The 15,657-nt window shown below is 41.2% G+C and overlaps 1 protein-coding gene across 1 annotated transcript in view; it reads left to right on the forward strand.

Moving 5' to 3' along the window:
* The window catches only part of ATF7IP2 (activating transcription factor 7 interacting protein 2), a 96,399-nt gene that overhangs the window by 41,715 nt on the left and 39,027 nt on the right, over positions 1 to 15,657 (forward strand). Inside the window, exons 5-6 of the mRNA XM_089678230.1 lie at positions 2,675 to 2,782; positions 10,897 to 11,021. Of these exons, the coding sequence (XP_089534356.1) occupies positions 2,675 to 2,782; positions 10,897 to 11,021 (233 nt within the window). The remainder of the gene's footprint in view (positions 1 to 2,674; positions 2,783 to 10,896; positions 11,022 to 15,657) is intronic.

A 15,657-nucleotide genomic window follows, 5' to 3' on the forward strand; every position in this document is an offset into this window, starting at 1 on the left:
TCAGTGATGGAGCCTTACTGCACAATCTTGTTTGGATAGGCTAATCCTCCATACGGATCCAGCATTCCTACTAAAGGTTGCGTCGCATTTCCATAGACCACAAGAAATTGTAATATCCTTTTGCGGGTGCCCGAGCAACGCCAAAGAGACTACAACAAAATTGATGTAAGAAGATGCCTAATCGCATACATTGAGCGCACTAAAGCATGGAGACGCTTGTCCAGCCTCTTTGTCTTATTTCAAGGACCAAGGAAGGGATACAGTGCCTTTTTAAAGGCACCATTGCAAGATTGATAAAAGAAGCCATCTCAGAAGGATACAAAACCGCGTCACTGGCACCACCACCTGGCTTGAAAGCTCACTCGACTAGGGCCACCGCAGCTACATGGGCAGAGAGCAGGGGTGAGTTGGGGGGCAGGACAGAGGAAGATTTTCATTAACCTAAGAGGAATCATTGCAGGGGACACATCTTACTTGACGGTAAGTTTTATGTCTTGTGATTTTCTTTTTCTTAGTTTTGGTTGTTCTTACACTTTAATCGCAGCCTTGAAAAACCCCTTGGCATCTTGTAAGGATCACAAAGATCACTGTTAATGCAAATTGTACAGTGGCTATGGCAAAGAGTATGTGTATGATGAAAATTGTCCATTTTTCTTCAAGGCTTAAAGTGGAATTCCAGACAAAATTGAAAATTTGCCCATTTTTACTTAGACCTCTTTAAGGTTTGATATGCATTTTCAGACTGGCTGATTGTCTAGCTCAGGTAAGCTGCCTTCTAAGCTAGAAAATCAGCTGTTTTCTGTTCTTTACTGACAACAGTTTGCCTATTCAGTTGAATCTTAGCTGCTCACAGGCACTTCCTGAAACCACTGTCTGTCTCTGTTACAGAACTCCAGCAGAGGGTTGAGTAAACCCACCATCCCTCTCAGCCATTGGCAGAATGTGCAGCAGCTTCTTTCTTTCAAGCCTCGTTTTTGGCTTTGAGCATCAAGAGAGCAGTCATTGTAAGGCTGTAAAACACACTGCACCTCCTATACAGCACCACACATCCTACAAGGTGGAATCCAAGGGATTTTACTGCAGACTTTGTGTTACACTCGCACTACAAGATGGAATCATGGCGTTTTCTGCTTGCTGTGCGTTTACACTCCCAGTACAAGGGGGAGTTAGGCATAGTGTTCATTGTAGACTGTGAGCTGAACTAAGCTGAGACTCCAGAGTGCTTCCAGCTACACTGATGGTTCCCCTGTGGTCGTCTTTATTCAAAGCCCTGTACGGCTCTACTGTACATGTGCACTGGACCTCCCAGCCCTCCTGTGTGAATGTTTGTTTTTTTTCTTAATTTTCTCATGAATGTAGGTGCACAAGCATCCTTCTTCATGAGAGCACTGATCAGAGAACCAATCATCAGCTCCTCCCATCCTGTATACATCGACTGACTACACAGGAACACTGTCGCTTTTGGAAGTGATGTTACTAGCCTTCAGTAAGCACACCCACTGGCTGCTCTTAGACTTCTAAGGGAGAGGGATTGAAGTCATGTGACTGGCACAGGATACTGCAAAATAAAAGTTTACAATTTTTTATTTTTTTTCATTTTGAGAAGGCTGAACTTAGTTTACATTAATGATTGCAGCAGAGAATTTAAAGCAGAGCTCCACCCAAAAGGGGAAGTTCTACTTTAAGTACTGGTCCCCTGCTCCGCATGAGGAATTGGCACCTTGGGGGAGCGGGTACCTGATTTTGACAGGCATCCGCTCCCACTTCCTCCGTGATCACCTAGGCGATCGGAAACGGAAGTTGTACCCCCTCCCTCCCCGTAGTCTTCTGGGACACATGACAGGTCCCAGAAAACTACAGGACCTTTCACAAGGCGCAGCGCTACTTGCTACAGCCTCAAGCTGTCAGTCAGGTGCTGCCTTAAGATGCGGGGAGCGAGGACTGTCAGTGAAACCAGCTGCGGTGAGTACACCGCTGGGTCGTGGGACAGGTGAGTGGCTGCTTTTTAAGTCAGCATCTACAGTTTTTGTAGTTGCTGACTTTTTTTTTTTTTTTTTTTGACTGGAGCTTCGCTTTAAGTATTTGGCTTTCCTTCCACTTTGATAGAAACCAGCATACTTTTTTTTTTGCACTTGCTGGAAAATGTGAGTTGAACAATATTTGTCCTGTCTGTACCATCATCCATATGTGCGATAGACCTTTCATGGCACCTAAAGAATGCCTCAGTTGTGGCCAAACTGGATACGTTTCAATGTGACTTTTAGGATGTGTATGACTGCTAATACTCTAGGAGTGAATGCAGCTTCTCTAGAGCTTAAAGCTTAAGTTTTAGTCAAAACATTTTAAAAAAGTTAGCACAAGGGATGGTACTTAGTCAATGCAAATTGTCCCTTGTGCTGATGTGGTTTTTAGTTGAAATCTTTTGTCCTCTTAAGACTTTAATATGAGTTTTCTGTTAAGTCATGGCCCATGATAAGTGTTTAGGTTTTTATTGCCTGGTCTGCATGTTTTACATACCTCCCTAAGTATGCTACAGTTGAGTTAGTTTGTAAATTTTGTAAGCATCGGAATACTCTTCCCAATAAAAAATGTGAACAGATCTGGCGAATATGTAGTCTCCCTACACACTATACAGATGCATGCTTTTATATTGTCATGTTTTTGTTTTTAACAGAGAAGCATAAGGAGACTTGGAAGGCGTATAAAACATGCACTGCAAGTTCAGAAAGAGGCAGGCACACAGTCCAGCAAATCGCCATCTCTCAGTTCTACTTTTAAAGAGGTAAATACAGATTTCTCAAAGGTGTGTAATCTTTGGGAGTTCATTATGAATTGTAATGTACTGTAATATTTCCAGCTTGATGTCAGTTATTTTTAGCCTGTACACCATCAATAATCTCGTGTTTTACTAAGCAGAAACATTTTAACAGTACAGGGCGCAGGATCCTAGGCCTAACCATTGGTTATATGCATCTTCCTTCAGGTGATTGGACACTGGCAAAAAAAAAAGGCTTATTCCCTTTTTAGAATACCTTTTTGCTCCCAGCAAGCCTCAGTTTTTGCCAGTGTCCTTTTAGGTGATTGATTGAATCTTCTCCCTTGAGGAAAGCTTACCTTACCTATGCTGAAGTTTTTTTCCTGGGGATTGTTAAATAAAGCTTCCTGGCTGAACCATAGCCACTGCTACTTATTTCTGCACCTTCCCGATCAATTGACTCCTCATCTGAGCCTTGGAGGACCATACCCAGACACCACCTAGGAAAGATTTTGTGGCTGCCCTATGTCTATTCAGGCACAGGACACTACGTGGATGTATTATGCTGAGATTTTGGCATGTTGTGCATTAAGCTAGCTGCAGGTCCGGGTACAGGTTCTGGGCCATGGTCTGCTGGTGGTGGAGCCGTTTTGTCTGAAGACCCTTTTAGGCAAAAGCTCATTGTGAAGGATGAAGCTAGGATGTGGCTGATACCTATACATTCTGCTCCTCAACTGCGGTAAGATATAGGACTTGCACCCTGTGCTGGCACTCTGAGGCCAAATGGCAGTAGTGTAGCACAGACTGCAAGTTTTTAAACATTGCCATGAAGTGTGTTTTGCTGCAATCCTCTTCCGGCCCTTTTTGGCTGCACACCATTTCTCTTACCAATTTCAAGTCTCCCCTCCTGAGTAGATCACTGACTTTGACTTTGCTTCTGTGGCTAATTTGCTGCCTGAGGAGGAGGTAGATGAGATTGATATAAAAAAAAAAAAATCTCAGATCTTTTACTTGTTTACTCAGATCTCTATCTGAGTAAACAACTCGGATCTCGATCTATCCATTCAGTCGTATCCGACCCTTGGCGATTGTATGGACCGCCACTCGCAAGCGACTCCCTCCATGAATTCTCTTAGCAATTATTTTACAGGGTAGGTTGCCAGGATAATTCTGAGTAAATGGATCTGGGTGATCGCTGAGTTCTCTCCGCTCTGAGCAGAGAGCGGAACTGTCCGTCATCGGTGTCTGTGCAGCCCCAGCGCTGGGCTGTGGAGGGGGTGGCATGCTCAGGCTTTCAGTGCTTCGCTGAGAGGCTGAGCTAGGTGCCTCTTCAGATTTTGGGGTGGATCCTGACTGTGAAGTCGGCATCTTTCCTCAGTCTTGTCCGGCTGATTGACGTCAGCCAACAGCGGACTCCAGTCAGCGGAAAACTGGTCACAGGAGTGCAGAACGAACTGCACTTCTGTGATCCACAGAAGAGCTTTGGCTGTATGTCTCCTCCTCCTTTTTAAAAATTTTGATATTTTGTGACTTGCTGATTGCCTAGATTAGAATTAGTCTAAGCTAGACAATCGGCGGTCTTTTGTTCTCTACCGAAAACGGTCTGCCTGTTGAAAAGAATTTGGTAGCTCACAGGCACTTCCCTAAACCGTTGTCAGTCTCTGTGTAAGAAATCCAGCAGATATCCTTGTAGTCCCGCCCAGTAATGCCCCATTCCTCCTGACCATCGACACCATGTTATGCAGCTCCTCTTTTCTTAGCCTAGCTATGTCACTTCCATTTATGATGACCCTAAGGCTGCAGGGGACACCCCAGCAGCTGCAATGAACAAGTAAATCCTGAAGGCTTCAGGTCACGTAACAGGTGGATTGTTACCGGGGAAAAAAAAAAAGGGTACTAAGCATATTTTAACTATGTTGATTTTATGCTATTTTGGAAAATGATAGCTTTAGCAGTGATTTAATGGGAATGTCCAAGGCTGAGAGCTGCTCTCCAAGACTTGGACTGGGAGGGAATATTGCCATTAGAGAACACAACAGAAAAGGCAAATTATATTCCCATTGGCAATACGTTTAAAAGACTAGCAATAAAACCTATATGGAAATAAATATACAAAAAATCCCCCTGCGCTCCACAGAACCTAGTGATCAAAATTAAGCTGCTATCACCTATTCTTTATACCTCCAGATACGTGCAAACAAATTATATAAATGATGAAGCGCTCAACTTATATCCTTCCATAATAAATTTAAATAATAATCAATCTACAAAAATCTAGTGCAAAATCCCCCACATAAATTATACATCCCCTAGTGGTCAATAGTGATATTCAACAGAATATTACCAAGATGGCGTCCGAACCCGGAACCGGAAGTACGTCACCCCTATGACCGGAAGGTATAATGGGAAAACCAGGGGGAGTAGCGGCGGCACACGGCTGTCCTGTGTAGATCGGGCTCCAAGAAAATGGAGGGTATACACGCTTCTTGTAAATTTATTCCAAGAGCTTAAAAGGAAGTCCTGTCATCCAATGCGGCATCCTGAAGAAGCCACGTGATCGTGGCGCAACGCGTCGACGTATTTCCGGTCATAGGGGTGACGTGGTTCCGGGTTCGGACGCCATCTTGGTACACCTGAGTATACCCATAGCACATGGGAAATTGCTTCTCTCTGTTGGAGGATATGTGAGTGCGTTTTTGTTATCTTAACCTTGAGTGCATTAAAATAGTGTTGCACTATGGAGGTCTGTTTTTCTCTTGCATATGCGCCCTGTTTTTGAGCCCGTATTGTGAGGGAAGGTATTTGAGAGGAACCCATTGCTTGGAGGAGGATCTTGATTAAAGTCGGTGGAGGCAGTGGAGTATCAATATCCTGGCAGATATATAATATATATATATAAAGCTTTGTGACCCGCAAGGGTCGAATGTGGAAGGTGAGGGGGCACTTTGGCTATTAATGAGGGGAGTCACTTCAAGAGTCACGAAGAGCACAATTGCAGCATGGAGTGAAATCATAACCACAGTGTATTGAACACTTTTATTATTTTGCACAGTGTGGCATCACTAATAATTTTGAATTTGATCTTGCATTATATTTTTTATAATATTTGTCACTTTGCACAGTTTAAGTGTCATTCTGTTGAATATCACTATTGACCACTAGGGGATGTATAATTTATGTGGGGGATTTTGCACTAGATTTTTGTAGATTGATTATTATTTAAATTTATTATGGAAGGATATAAGTTGAGCGCTTCATCATTTATATAATTTGTTAAAACCTATATGGCTTACCCCAAAGTTTAAAAAAAAAGCTATAAATAATAACTGAGGAAATGTATTAATAGTAAAAAGGTTAGGTCTGTGCATGTAGGCAAGATAATTTAGAGTTGGTTATTGGGGACAAAGAGGGCAGACTACTTCTTATAAGACTTCTCCGGATTGTAGATGGGTGTCTTATGGTCCTAAGGCTAGGTTAACAAAATGTGGGTCGGGAATGTGTGCATACATGTTCTGATATTTCTTAAACACACACACACACACACACACACACACACACGTTTTTGCACGCTGGAAACTGCATAGTGCTGCAGCACCAATGCAGTTGAGGGTGGCGCGTTTTGGAAAAAGGGTTGGGGACCTCTTTCTCCATGGGTACGGTCAAATTAATAAGCTTCTGTGACATGAGCATTGACATATGTGAACCTAGGCTAATTGTTTCTTGTATCCCTGAGCTAGAAGTTGTTCTGGACAGCTTACAATTTTCAACAGACGTAAGCTTGATGTATATAATTGTTTTTGCTGTGCTCCATTTTCTGTGGCCAAGCAAGCAAGACTGGTAATGCAGGGTGACTACTTTGTGTCTTGTCACTATGCTCATGTTTGCCACATCTAGTGCGACCTCGCCTTTTTAGTATGTGTGATAAATAGGGAGAGGGGGAGCAAAGTAGGGGACACACTGAAGCAAAAATATCTGTCACAAGTCCTGCACCCTCGAAAATGAACTAGCATCCTGGTGAATAACGCAAGTACACAATTTCCCTGTCCAGACTCTGGTAACAAATTGCATGCAAGCTGCCACCTCTCACAAACTACAGACTTGTGAGGACTGCAGGGATGGCACACTCCTATGAAAGCTATAGAAGTTAAATGTGACAGAGGGGCTGCGTATAGGCTCCCTGGGGCAGGGGTGGGGTCGCAGTTGTGACTCCTGCGACCCCCTATCACTATGCCGTTTCACTATCTACTACAGTATGTTAAAAGTAAAGTTCCCAACCCTTAGGCCATCCAAAGAGAAGCCAGTGATGGGCAGTTGCATCCTAAACTAGTTCACACAGGAAGGTTTCACAAATCTGTAGTTTTGATGGTCTTGGCACTCCTGTTCTAACATTTTTGCAGTCCTTCAATCTCTCAGCACAGCTATGCTTTTGCAGCCATATTTATAACTAGTTAGCTGTAGCACTTTTGACTAATCACCCCCTGCTCTGAGCCAATCCTGATCAAGTAAATTTACTTTTGAGGATCTTTTCACATCTATGTGTTTCTCGTTTTAAAGCTTTTCCTGTTTAAAATTCATAGAAGCACATTAAACCATCAGCACTTGTCATGGTGCAAGTTGCTATGTGCTTTATGATGCATATTATCATTCAATACAAATTACATCACAATGTTCATGCACAGTAGCATGAATTTTTGTGAAGGCCTATTCTAATTGGTAAATCTTTTTTTTTTTTTTTTTTTTTTTTTTTTTTTTCCCCCTTTCCCCTGAATGCATGAAAAGTGGTCCATTGCCATGTTCATTTCTTTCTTTAGAGGTGTTCATACAAGCGATTTGTGTTGCTTCACTTTTTCAAAAGAAATGTTTTTAACTTAGAAAATAAAATAAACCCTTTTGTACTGGCACAGTAATCCAGATGACCTCAAATAAAGCTGAAACACAAATATTTTTGAACGCATAGGATATGCCTAAAAATTTTGCACAGTACATTACATGATTTTCATGCTGGAATTTGCATAGGGAACAATTATTCATATATCTATGAACCGTGCCTACAGAAAGTGAGGCTAAAGTCATCCAATATGCTATATATCCTTGTCAACAAGGGGGGAAAAAGAGACTATATCCACTCTGAGAGTCCTTTTCTATGATGGAACGTTGAAGTGTGGCCCATTACCCCTCAGTCAATACCCCCTCCCTCCTCTAGCTACTGTGATTTTGTTACAGCACTAAAAAAAAAAAACAACACACAAAATAAAGACACAAATACGCTCCTTAGTCTGTGGTTACATAATGCACTGGGTCTCAAGTGTTTCCTCTTCTGCATTGCAGAGTGGAAGCGTTTTTTCACATATTCATGTCACTACCTTGTTATGTAAACACTTTCCATTAGCTGTCATTAAAGGACCTAACAGGTCCTGAGAACTTTGGCTACAACATGGTGACATCACAGTGAGGGGCAGTAACAGTACTGGTCAATAGTAGGCCTGGAACGCAGCTGTGGATTTCTGGCCTTCAATCTCAGAAGAGGCACTGAGGTGGATCACATGACTGTGAACTTGGGGAAGTAGAAATACCACCAAAAGAGAGCTCTATTTGTGTGTAAAAAAAAAAAAAAAAAAAAAGGACATAAATTTAATTTGGGTACAGTGCTGTGTGTGGTATTTTTGGGGGGTTTTTTTGTTTGTTTTTTAAACATTGTAAGTAATTGGGTGTAGGTAGGTGGGACAAAATGGAGAACAAGTTTGCCTGGAGATGCTTTTAAGCATGTTTTACCTGATTTCTTTAACCACTTGCCCCTCCATAAGATTCCCTCTCTCCCCCCACCCTTTATGACCAGGCCATTTTTTGCTATGCAGCACTGCGCTATTTCAACTGGTAATTGTGCAGTCATGCAGCGCTGTACCCAAATTAAATTTGTGTCTTTTTTTTTACACACAAATAGAGCTTTCTTTTGGTGGTATTTTATCACTACTGGGTTTTCATTTTTGTGATATGAAGGAAAATTTTGAAAAGATATTTTCTACTTGCGGTTACAAAAAAATATCCAATAAACACCATCATAAATTCTCTAGGATCTCTGCTTTCAGGAAATAATGTTTGGGGGTTTTATGTAATCTTCAGGCCTAAAATTATTTTTTAAATGTGCAAAAACGGCTCTGGCAGCAAAAGGGATAAAGTGTGAACCCTGAACCTGCCACCAGCACCCCCCCACCCCACCCCCTTCTTTTTTTTTTTTTTTTGACGAGCAGACATTCATTTTTCATCTCACTGCAAGGTCTCTCTAGTCCCTGGGTACGGTGCTGGAGACAGGCAGGGAGAGGAGGAGGCGTTAAACAGCGAAATGTTAAAAATATTACCCGTTAAGTCGCCATAAAGCCTCTTGTTTTTAAAAGCCCCAGACATTCCTAATATCGCCTCCAATTTAAATACGGTTTTGATTATATTTTTTTTGTAATCTGGACAAATAGATTGTCATGAGGGACAAGTAGATTGTGGCCCAGATTTAGTACCTGGAGAAGTAGTTTTTTTTTTTTTTTTTTTTTTTTTTTTTTTTCAAAAAATTTCCACACCCTGAGATGACTGGAGCCATTCTCTTCTCCGATCAGCTCTATGGTCAGCTGGCGGAACTGCCAGATGCATTATCTGATTCCCCTGTGGAATGGGAGAGCCAAAGAAAGCCGTTGGGGGATGTCCCTTCTGCTGCTTGTAAAAATGATCCAGCAGCTAATTAGCCACTAGGATTGCTTTTTACATGAAAGTTGACCATCAGCTGAAAAAAAAAAAAACAATACCAAGATGATGCCTGTAGCTGCAGGCATCATCCCGGTATAGCCACAAAGTCCAGCAATGTACCAGTATGTTGCTGGTCCTTGTTGGACATATACGGTATGTAACAGCAGAACATAGGCATATGTTCTGTGGACTAATGACTGCAATTCATTCATTTTTTTGTAAGGCCCATGTTAAAGGTTAGGCCCAAAAATTTTTAAATTCCCAAATTGTGATAGATTTCCATGTTCATTGTCTGTCTGGCAGGATCTGAATTTGGGTTGGTGGTGATTGGTGTGTGTGTAAATTGCTTTGGCCCGCAATCAATTGATACAAATCTTCTATGAAAAACAGTGGAGGGGCTAAATGCTAGTGCTGGCAGCGAACGGGGCCGATCCTGCTAACACTGCATTTTTGAGGACACTATACAAAGGAGGCATTAATATAGTTCTGTTTTGTGATCAATATATTGATCCGTACAATCACTATACTAGTAATGGCGGTGGTCAGCAACCTATAATGTGCGGGTAATCGAATGCTAGCTGACCCTGGCTGGCAAGGATGCTAACAGACCCTATCTGATGTCACTAGTGGCAGTAGTACAGTATTAAGTGAAAATTCTATATACTGACAGTTTAATAATGGCATGTGTGTGTAAAATGTGTTTTTACTACAGTGCAGTGTTCTCTTCTCTTCTCTCCCTGGACCAAGTGGTTAAAAAAATAAAAAACCCTTTAAAAATTGTTTTAAAACATTCTCAATATACAACACAGTATTTCATTTATTTTTGTTTTACTTTTTTTTTTTTTTTCTTTAAATACTTTTATCAGAATAATACAGTATTACCGTAGTAACATAGTACTACTATGGGGGTGTGATCAAGGTTTTTTTCTTGTTTGTTTTTTTTCCATACTTTTGCAAGAGCAAATCAGGATTATTGCAATGCAAAGCTTGCTTTGAACTGTCAGAGTGCTAAATTCATGACAGTTCAATATAATAGTAATCTGTGATTGGCTAGAGCTGGTCACATGGTACAGGGTGCTGTGATTGGCCCCATGTATTATGTGAGAGCTGTGGGCCAATTACACCTCATCTGGAAGAGAAGCAGAGCTGTTATGAATCTGGACACAGCGTTCGTGGGTATGGAGCCGTACACCGCTTTGCCTGTAGCTGCTGCCCGTCCACAGTACATTGCGGGCGATCGGCAAGCAGTTAAGCTATCAAGTGGTTCCTAAATTAAACTAGCAAATACAGGTGTTGTCCACCCTAGGTAAACATGCACTGTACTTGAAGTTCAATATTTTCATGCATTTATTGTTTTATAAAGTAAATTGTATTGTGTGCATTGATTACTCAATTTTTTTTCATTACAGCTTCCCAAATCCAAAGTCGCTGAGGAAACTTCAACATCCCACACAGAAAAAAATTCTATGCAAAATCAGAGTGAATGCAGCTTAACTTCTGTTGTTTTAAGTGACAATGAGACAGAGCAGCAGAAGTAAGAATTAATCAAATTTTATGTAATTTTTTACTGTTCTAACCATTGTGAAGCAGTTTATTCTTATTTATCGTTTTACTGGCAGTACGAATGTGATGGAACGAAGTCTAATCGTGGTTGTCTAATATCTACTTTATTAAAACCTCGATAGTTATTGCTTTAAAATGCAAGTTAGTGTCTTTTTTTGTATGAAGAATCTGTTTATGGGCATATGAGACTAGGGATGGGGCGACGGATATTGTTGAAGAGAAGCAGGCCATCACTTTTTGTTATATTAACCGTTTCCCAACCGCTTGCAATGTACTGTGGCAGAGCGGCAGCTACAGGCAAAGCGATATACTCGTACGTCGCTCTGGCTGTACTAACTGAATGGGACCCGGTGTTCATTTGATCGCCAGTCGATCATATGTTCACTATGTAAGCAAAGCTGTTGTGAATCAATCTCATTCATAACAGCTCTGCTTCTCTTCCTAGTGAGCTGTGATTGGCCCTCAGCTGTCACATGATACACCCTGTACCATGTGACCAGCTCCAGCTAATCGCAGCTCACTATCCTGAGCTTTCAAAACGTAACTCATGCATGACAGTTCATGAATGAATTCGGTTCTGACAACAAGCGTTGCAGGAGAAATGATCTTTATTTCAGCTGCAAAGTGTAAAAAAAAAAAAAAAATCCATGATCATCCCCCCACAGTAGTACAGTGTTACTATGGTATCATTGTACTATTCTGATAAATATTTTTTCAAAAAATAATAGTTTTAAAAAAAATAGTAATTCTGTTTGTTTTTTTTTTTGTTTTGTTTTGTTTTTTTGTACTACATGCTGACCACTTACCCACATTTTGCGGGCGAGCAGCAGCTCTTGGCAAAGTCCAGGGAGAGAAGAGAACACGGCACCTAGTAAAAGCACCACTACATTTTACACATGTTGGATTAGCACATTTAACTCTTTTGATTGCCCCACCACCCACCCAGTGCCATTAGTACAGTGTCAGTATATAGAATTTTTCACTGATCACTGTATTACTGCCACTAGCGACATCAGATAACATCCGGGTCAGTAAGCGCCCCACCCAGCAAGGGTCAACTAGCGTTAATTTGCCCTCACTATCGCACTCATGCTATAGGCTGCTGATCACCGCCATTACTAGTATAGTGTTTGTATGGATCAAGATATTGATCAGGTACAGAACTATACTAGTGCCTCCTTTTTTGTATAGTGTCCACAACAACGCAGAGTTAGCAGGATCGGCCCTGTTCGCTGCCAGCTCTAGTGTTTAGCCCCTCTGCTGTTTTTCACAGAAGATTTGTACCAGTTGATTGTGGGCCTAGGCAATTTATACGCACAATACATGGCCGCCCACCCAAATTCAGCTCTGTTCAGACAATTCGCATGGAAACCTATCATGGTTTCTGAGTTTAAAACTCTTTTGGGCCTAACCCTCAACATGGGCATTACAGAAAAAAAATAATTGCAGTCATGTTGATCCACAGAGCCAATTCATCGTATGCCTGTGTTCTCTGTTACATATATGGCCAACATGGACCAGCAATGTACTGGTGCATTGCTGGACTTTGAGTGATTGTACCGGGATGATGCCTGCAGCTACAGGCATCATTCTAGTACTTCTTTTTTTTTTTTTTTTTTTTTTAGCTGGCGGTCGTCTTTCATATAAAAGCAATCCAAGTGTCCAATTTTTAGCTGCTGAATTGTTTTTATGAGCAGCGGGAAGGGACACCACAAACCCCAACCCCCCCCTTCCACAGTTTGCTTGGGGAATCTGAGAAAGCAGCCGGCAGCTCCGCTGGCTGACCAGAATGGCTCCAAACATCTCTCTAGACCAGAAGCTACAAGCATTTCTTCACTTCAGTTTCGCAAGATATAAACAGCACCAATTGTAAATTGGGAAAGCATCTGATCACACCAATCTTGGTGAGATTAGATAATGTAAGGGCACAGGAGATATCCATAGCCTGATAGACCCCAGATTTCTCAAAAAAGAATACAGTCAGATCCATAAATATTGGGACATCGACACAACTCTAACATTTTTGGCTGTATACACCACCACAATGGATTTGAAATGAAACGAACAAGATGTGCTTTAATTGCAGACTGTCGGCTTTAATTTGAGGGTATTTACATCCAAATCAGGTGAACGGTGTAGGAATTACAACAGTTTGCATATGTGCCTCCCACTTGTTAAGGGACCAAAAGTAATGGGACAATTGGCTTCTCAGCTGTTCCATGGCCAGGTGTGTGTTATTCCCTCATTATCCCAATTACAATGAGCAGATAAAAGGTCCAGAGTTCATTTCAAGTGTGCTATTTGCATTTGGAATCTCTTGCTGTCCACTGTCAAGATGAGATCCAAAGAGCTGTCACTATCAGTGAAGCCAGCAATCATTAGGCTGGAAAAACAAAACCAACCCATCAGAGAGCAAAAACATTAGGCATGGCCAAAACAACTGTTTGGAACATTCTTAAAAAGAAGGAATGCTCAGCAAAACCAAAAGACCACGAAAAACTGTGGTGGATGACCAAAGAATTCTTTCCCTGATGAAGAAAAACCCTTCACACCAGTTGGCCAGATCAAGAACACTCTCCAGGAGGTAGGTGTATGTGTGTCAAAGTCAACAATCAAGAGAAGACTTCACCAGAGTGAATACAGAGGGTTCACCACAAGATGTAAACCATTGGTGAGCCTCAAAAACTGGAAGGCCAGATTAGAGTTTGCCAAATGACATCTAAAAAAGCCTTCACAGTTCTGGAACAACATCCTATGGACAGATGAGACCAAGATCAACTTGTACCAGAGTGATGGGAAGAGAAGAGTATGGAGAAGGAAAGGAACTGCTCATGATCCTAAGCATACCACCTCATCAGTGAAGCATGGTGGTGGTAGTGTCATGGCGTGGGCATGTATGGCTGCCAATTGAACTGGTGCTCTTGTATTTATTGATGATGTGACTGCTGACAAAAGCAGCAGGATGAATTCTGAAGTGTTTCGGACAATATTATCTGCTCATATTCAGCCAGATGCTTCAGAACTCATTGGACGCCGCTTCACAGTGCAGATGGACAATGACCCAAAGCATACTGCAAAAGCAACCAAAGAGTTTTTTAAGGGAAAGAAGTGGAATGTTATGCAATGGCCGAGTCAATCACCTGACCTGAATCCAATTGAGCATGCATTTCACTTGCTGAAGACAAAACTGAAGGGAACATGCCCCAAGAACAAGCAGGAACTGAAGACTGTTGCAGTGGAGGCCTGGCAGAGCATCACCAGGGATGAAACCCAGCATCTGGTGATGTCTATGCGGTCCAGACTTCAGGCTGTAATTGACTGCAAAGGATTTGCAACCAAGTATTAAAAAGTGAAAGTTTGATTTATGATTATTATTCTGTCCTATTACTTTTGGTCCCTTAACAAGTGGGAGGCACATATGCAAACTGTTGTAATTCCTACACCGTTCACTAGATTTGGATGTAAATACCCTCAAATTAAAGCTGACAGTCTGCAGTTAAAGCACATCTTGTTCGTTTCATTTCAAATCCTTTGCGGTGGTGTATAGAGCCAAAAATGTTAGAATTGTGTTGATGTCCCAATATTTATGGACCTGACTGTATATGACCATGCCCATTGAAGTTATAGGGGATATTTGCTTTCCCTGTGATAGCATTAAATCTGATAAAAAAAAAAATGAAAGACAGTGTAAAAATTTAAAAAATCAATAACTTAAAAAAAAATAAAAAACACCCTTGCCTCCCTGCGTGCACACGCACCTGCATGCGCAATCATTTACCTCGTGCTGGTATGTAAACAGCGGTTGCACCATGCATGTGAGGTATCGCCACAAACGTCAGATCAAGGGCAGTAATTCTAGCTCTAGATGTCCTGTGTAAATATAAATTGATGACCTGTAAAGGCTTGTAAAGTGTCGCCTATCTATAATAAAAATGTATGTACTTTGTTGCCATTGTATGGACATGCGCAATTTTAAAGCATGTCATGTTTGGTATCTATTTACTCAAAGTAACATCATCCTTTTTTTATATTTTTGTGTTTTTGTGCATTAACATTCTAAAAATTGTATTTTTCCCAAAAGATTTGTGTTTGAAAAATTGCTGCACAAATACTGTGTGACGTAAAAAAAATTCAACACCCACAGTTTTATTCTCTAGGGCCTCTGCTTTAAAAAAAAAAAAAAAAAATCTATAATGTTTGGGGGTTCAAAGTAATTTTCTAGCAAAAAAAGTTTTTTGTTTTTTTTTTTTTATGTTAACAAAAAGTGTCAGAAAAGGCTTGGTCTTCAAGAGTGGGTGATGTGGCATAAGCTTCCAATGTGTGCCCTGAAATGCCAGGATAGTAGAAGTAACCCCTCCAAATGACCCCTTTTTTGCAAAGTAGACACTTCAAGGTATTGCTAAGAGGCATGGTGAGTGTTTTGCAGATCTGATTTTGTTGCCACCTGTGTTTGGAGAACTAAGGAAAAACAATTTTTTTTTTCTTTTTCAAAACCCTGTGACAAAAATGATATCTGTAAAATACTCGCCATGCCTCTTATCAAATTCCTTGGGGTGTTTGTGCTATCCTGGCATTTTAGGGCCTCCGAAACGGTGATAGGTAGTGGG

The sequence above is a fragment of the Staurois parvus genome, unplaced genomic scaffold (assembly GCF_062004578.1).
Source record: "Staurois parvus isolate SC_StPar_1 unplaced genomic scaffold, SC_StPar_1.0 ptg000200l, whole genome shotgun sequence".
Classification (NCBI taxonomy): Eukaryota; Metazoa; Chordata; class Amphibia; order Anura; family Ranidae; genus Staurois; species Staurois parvus.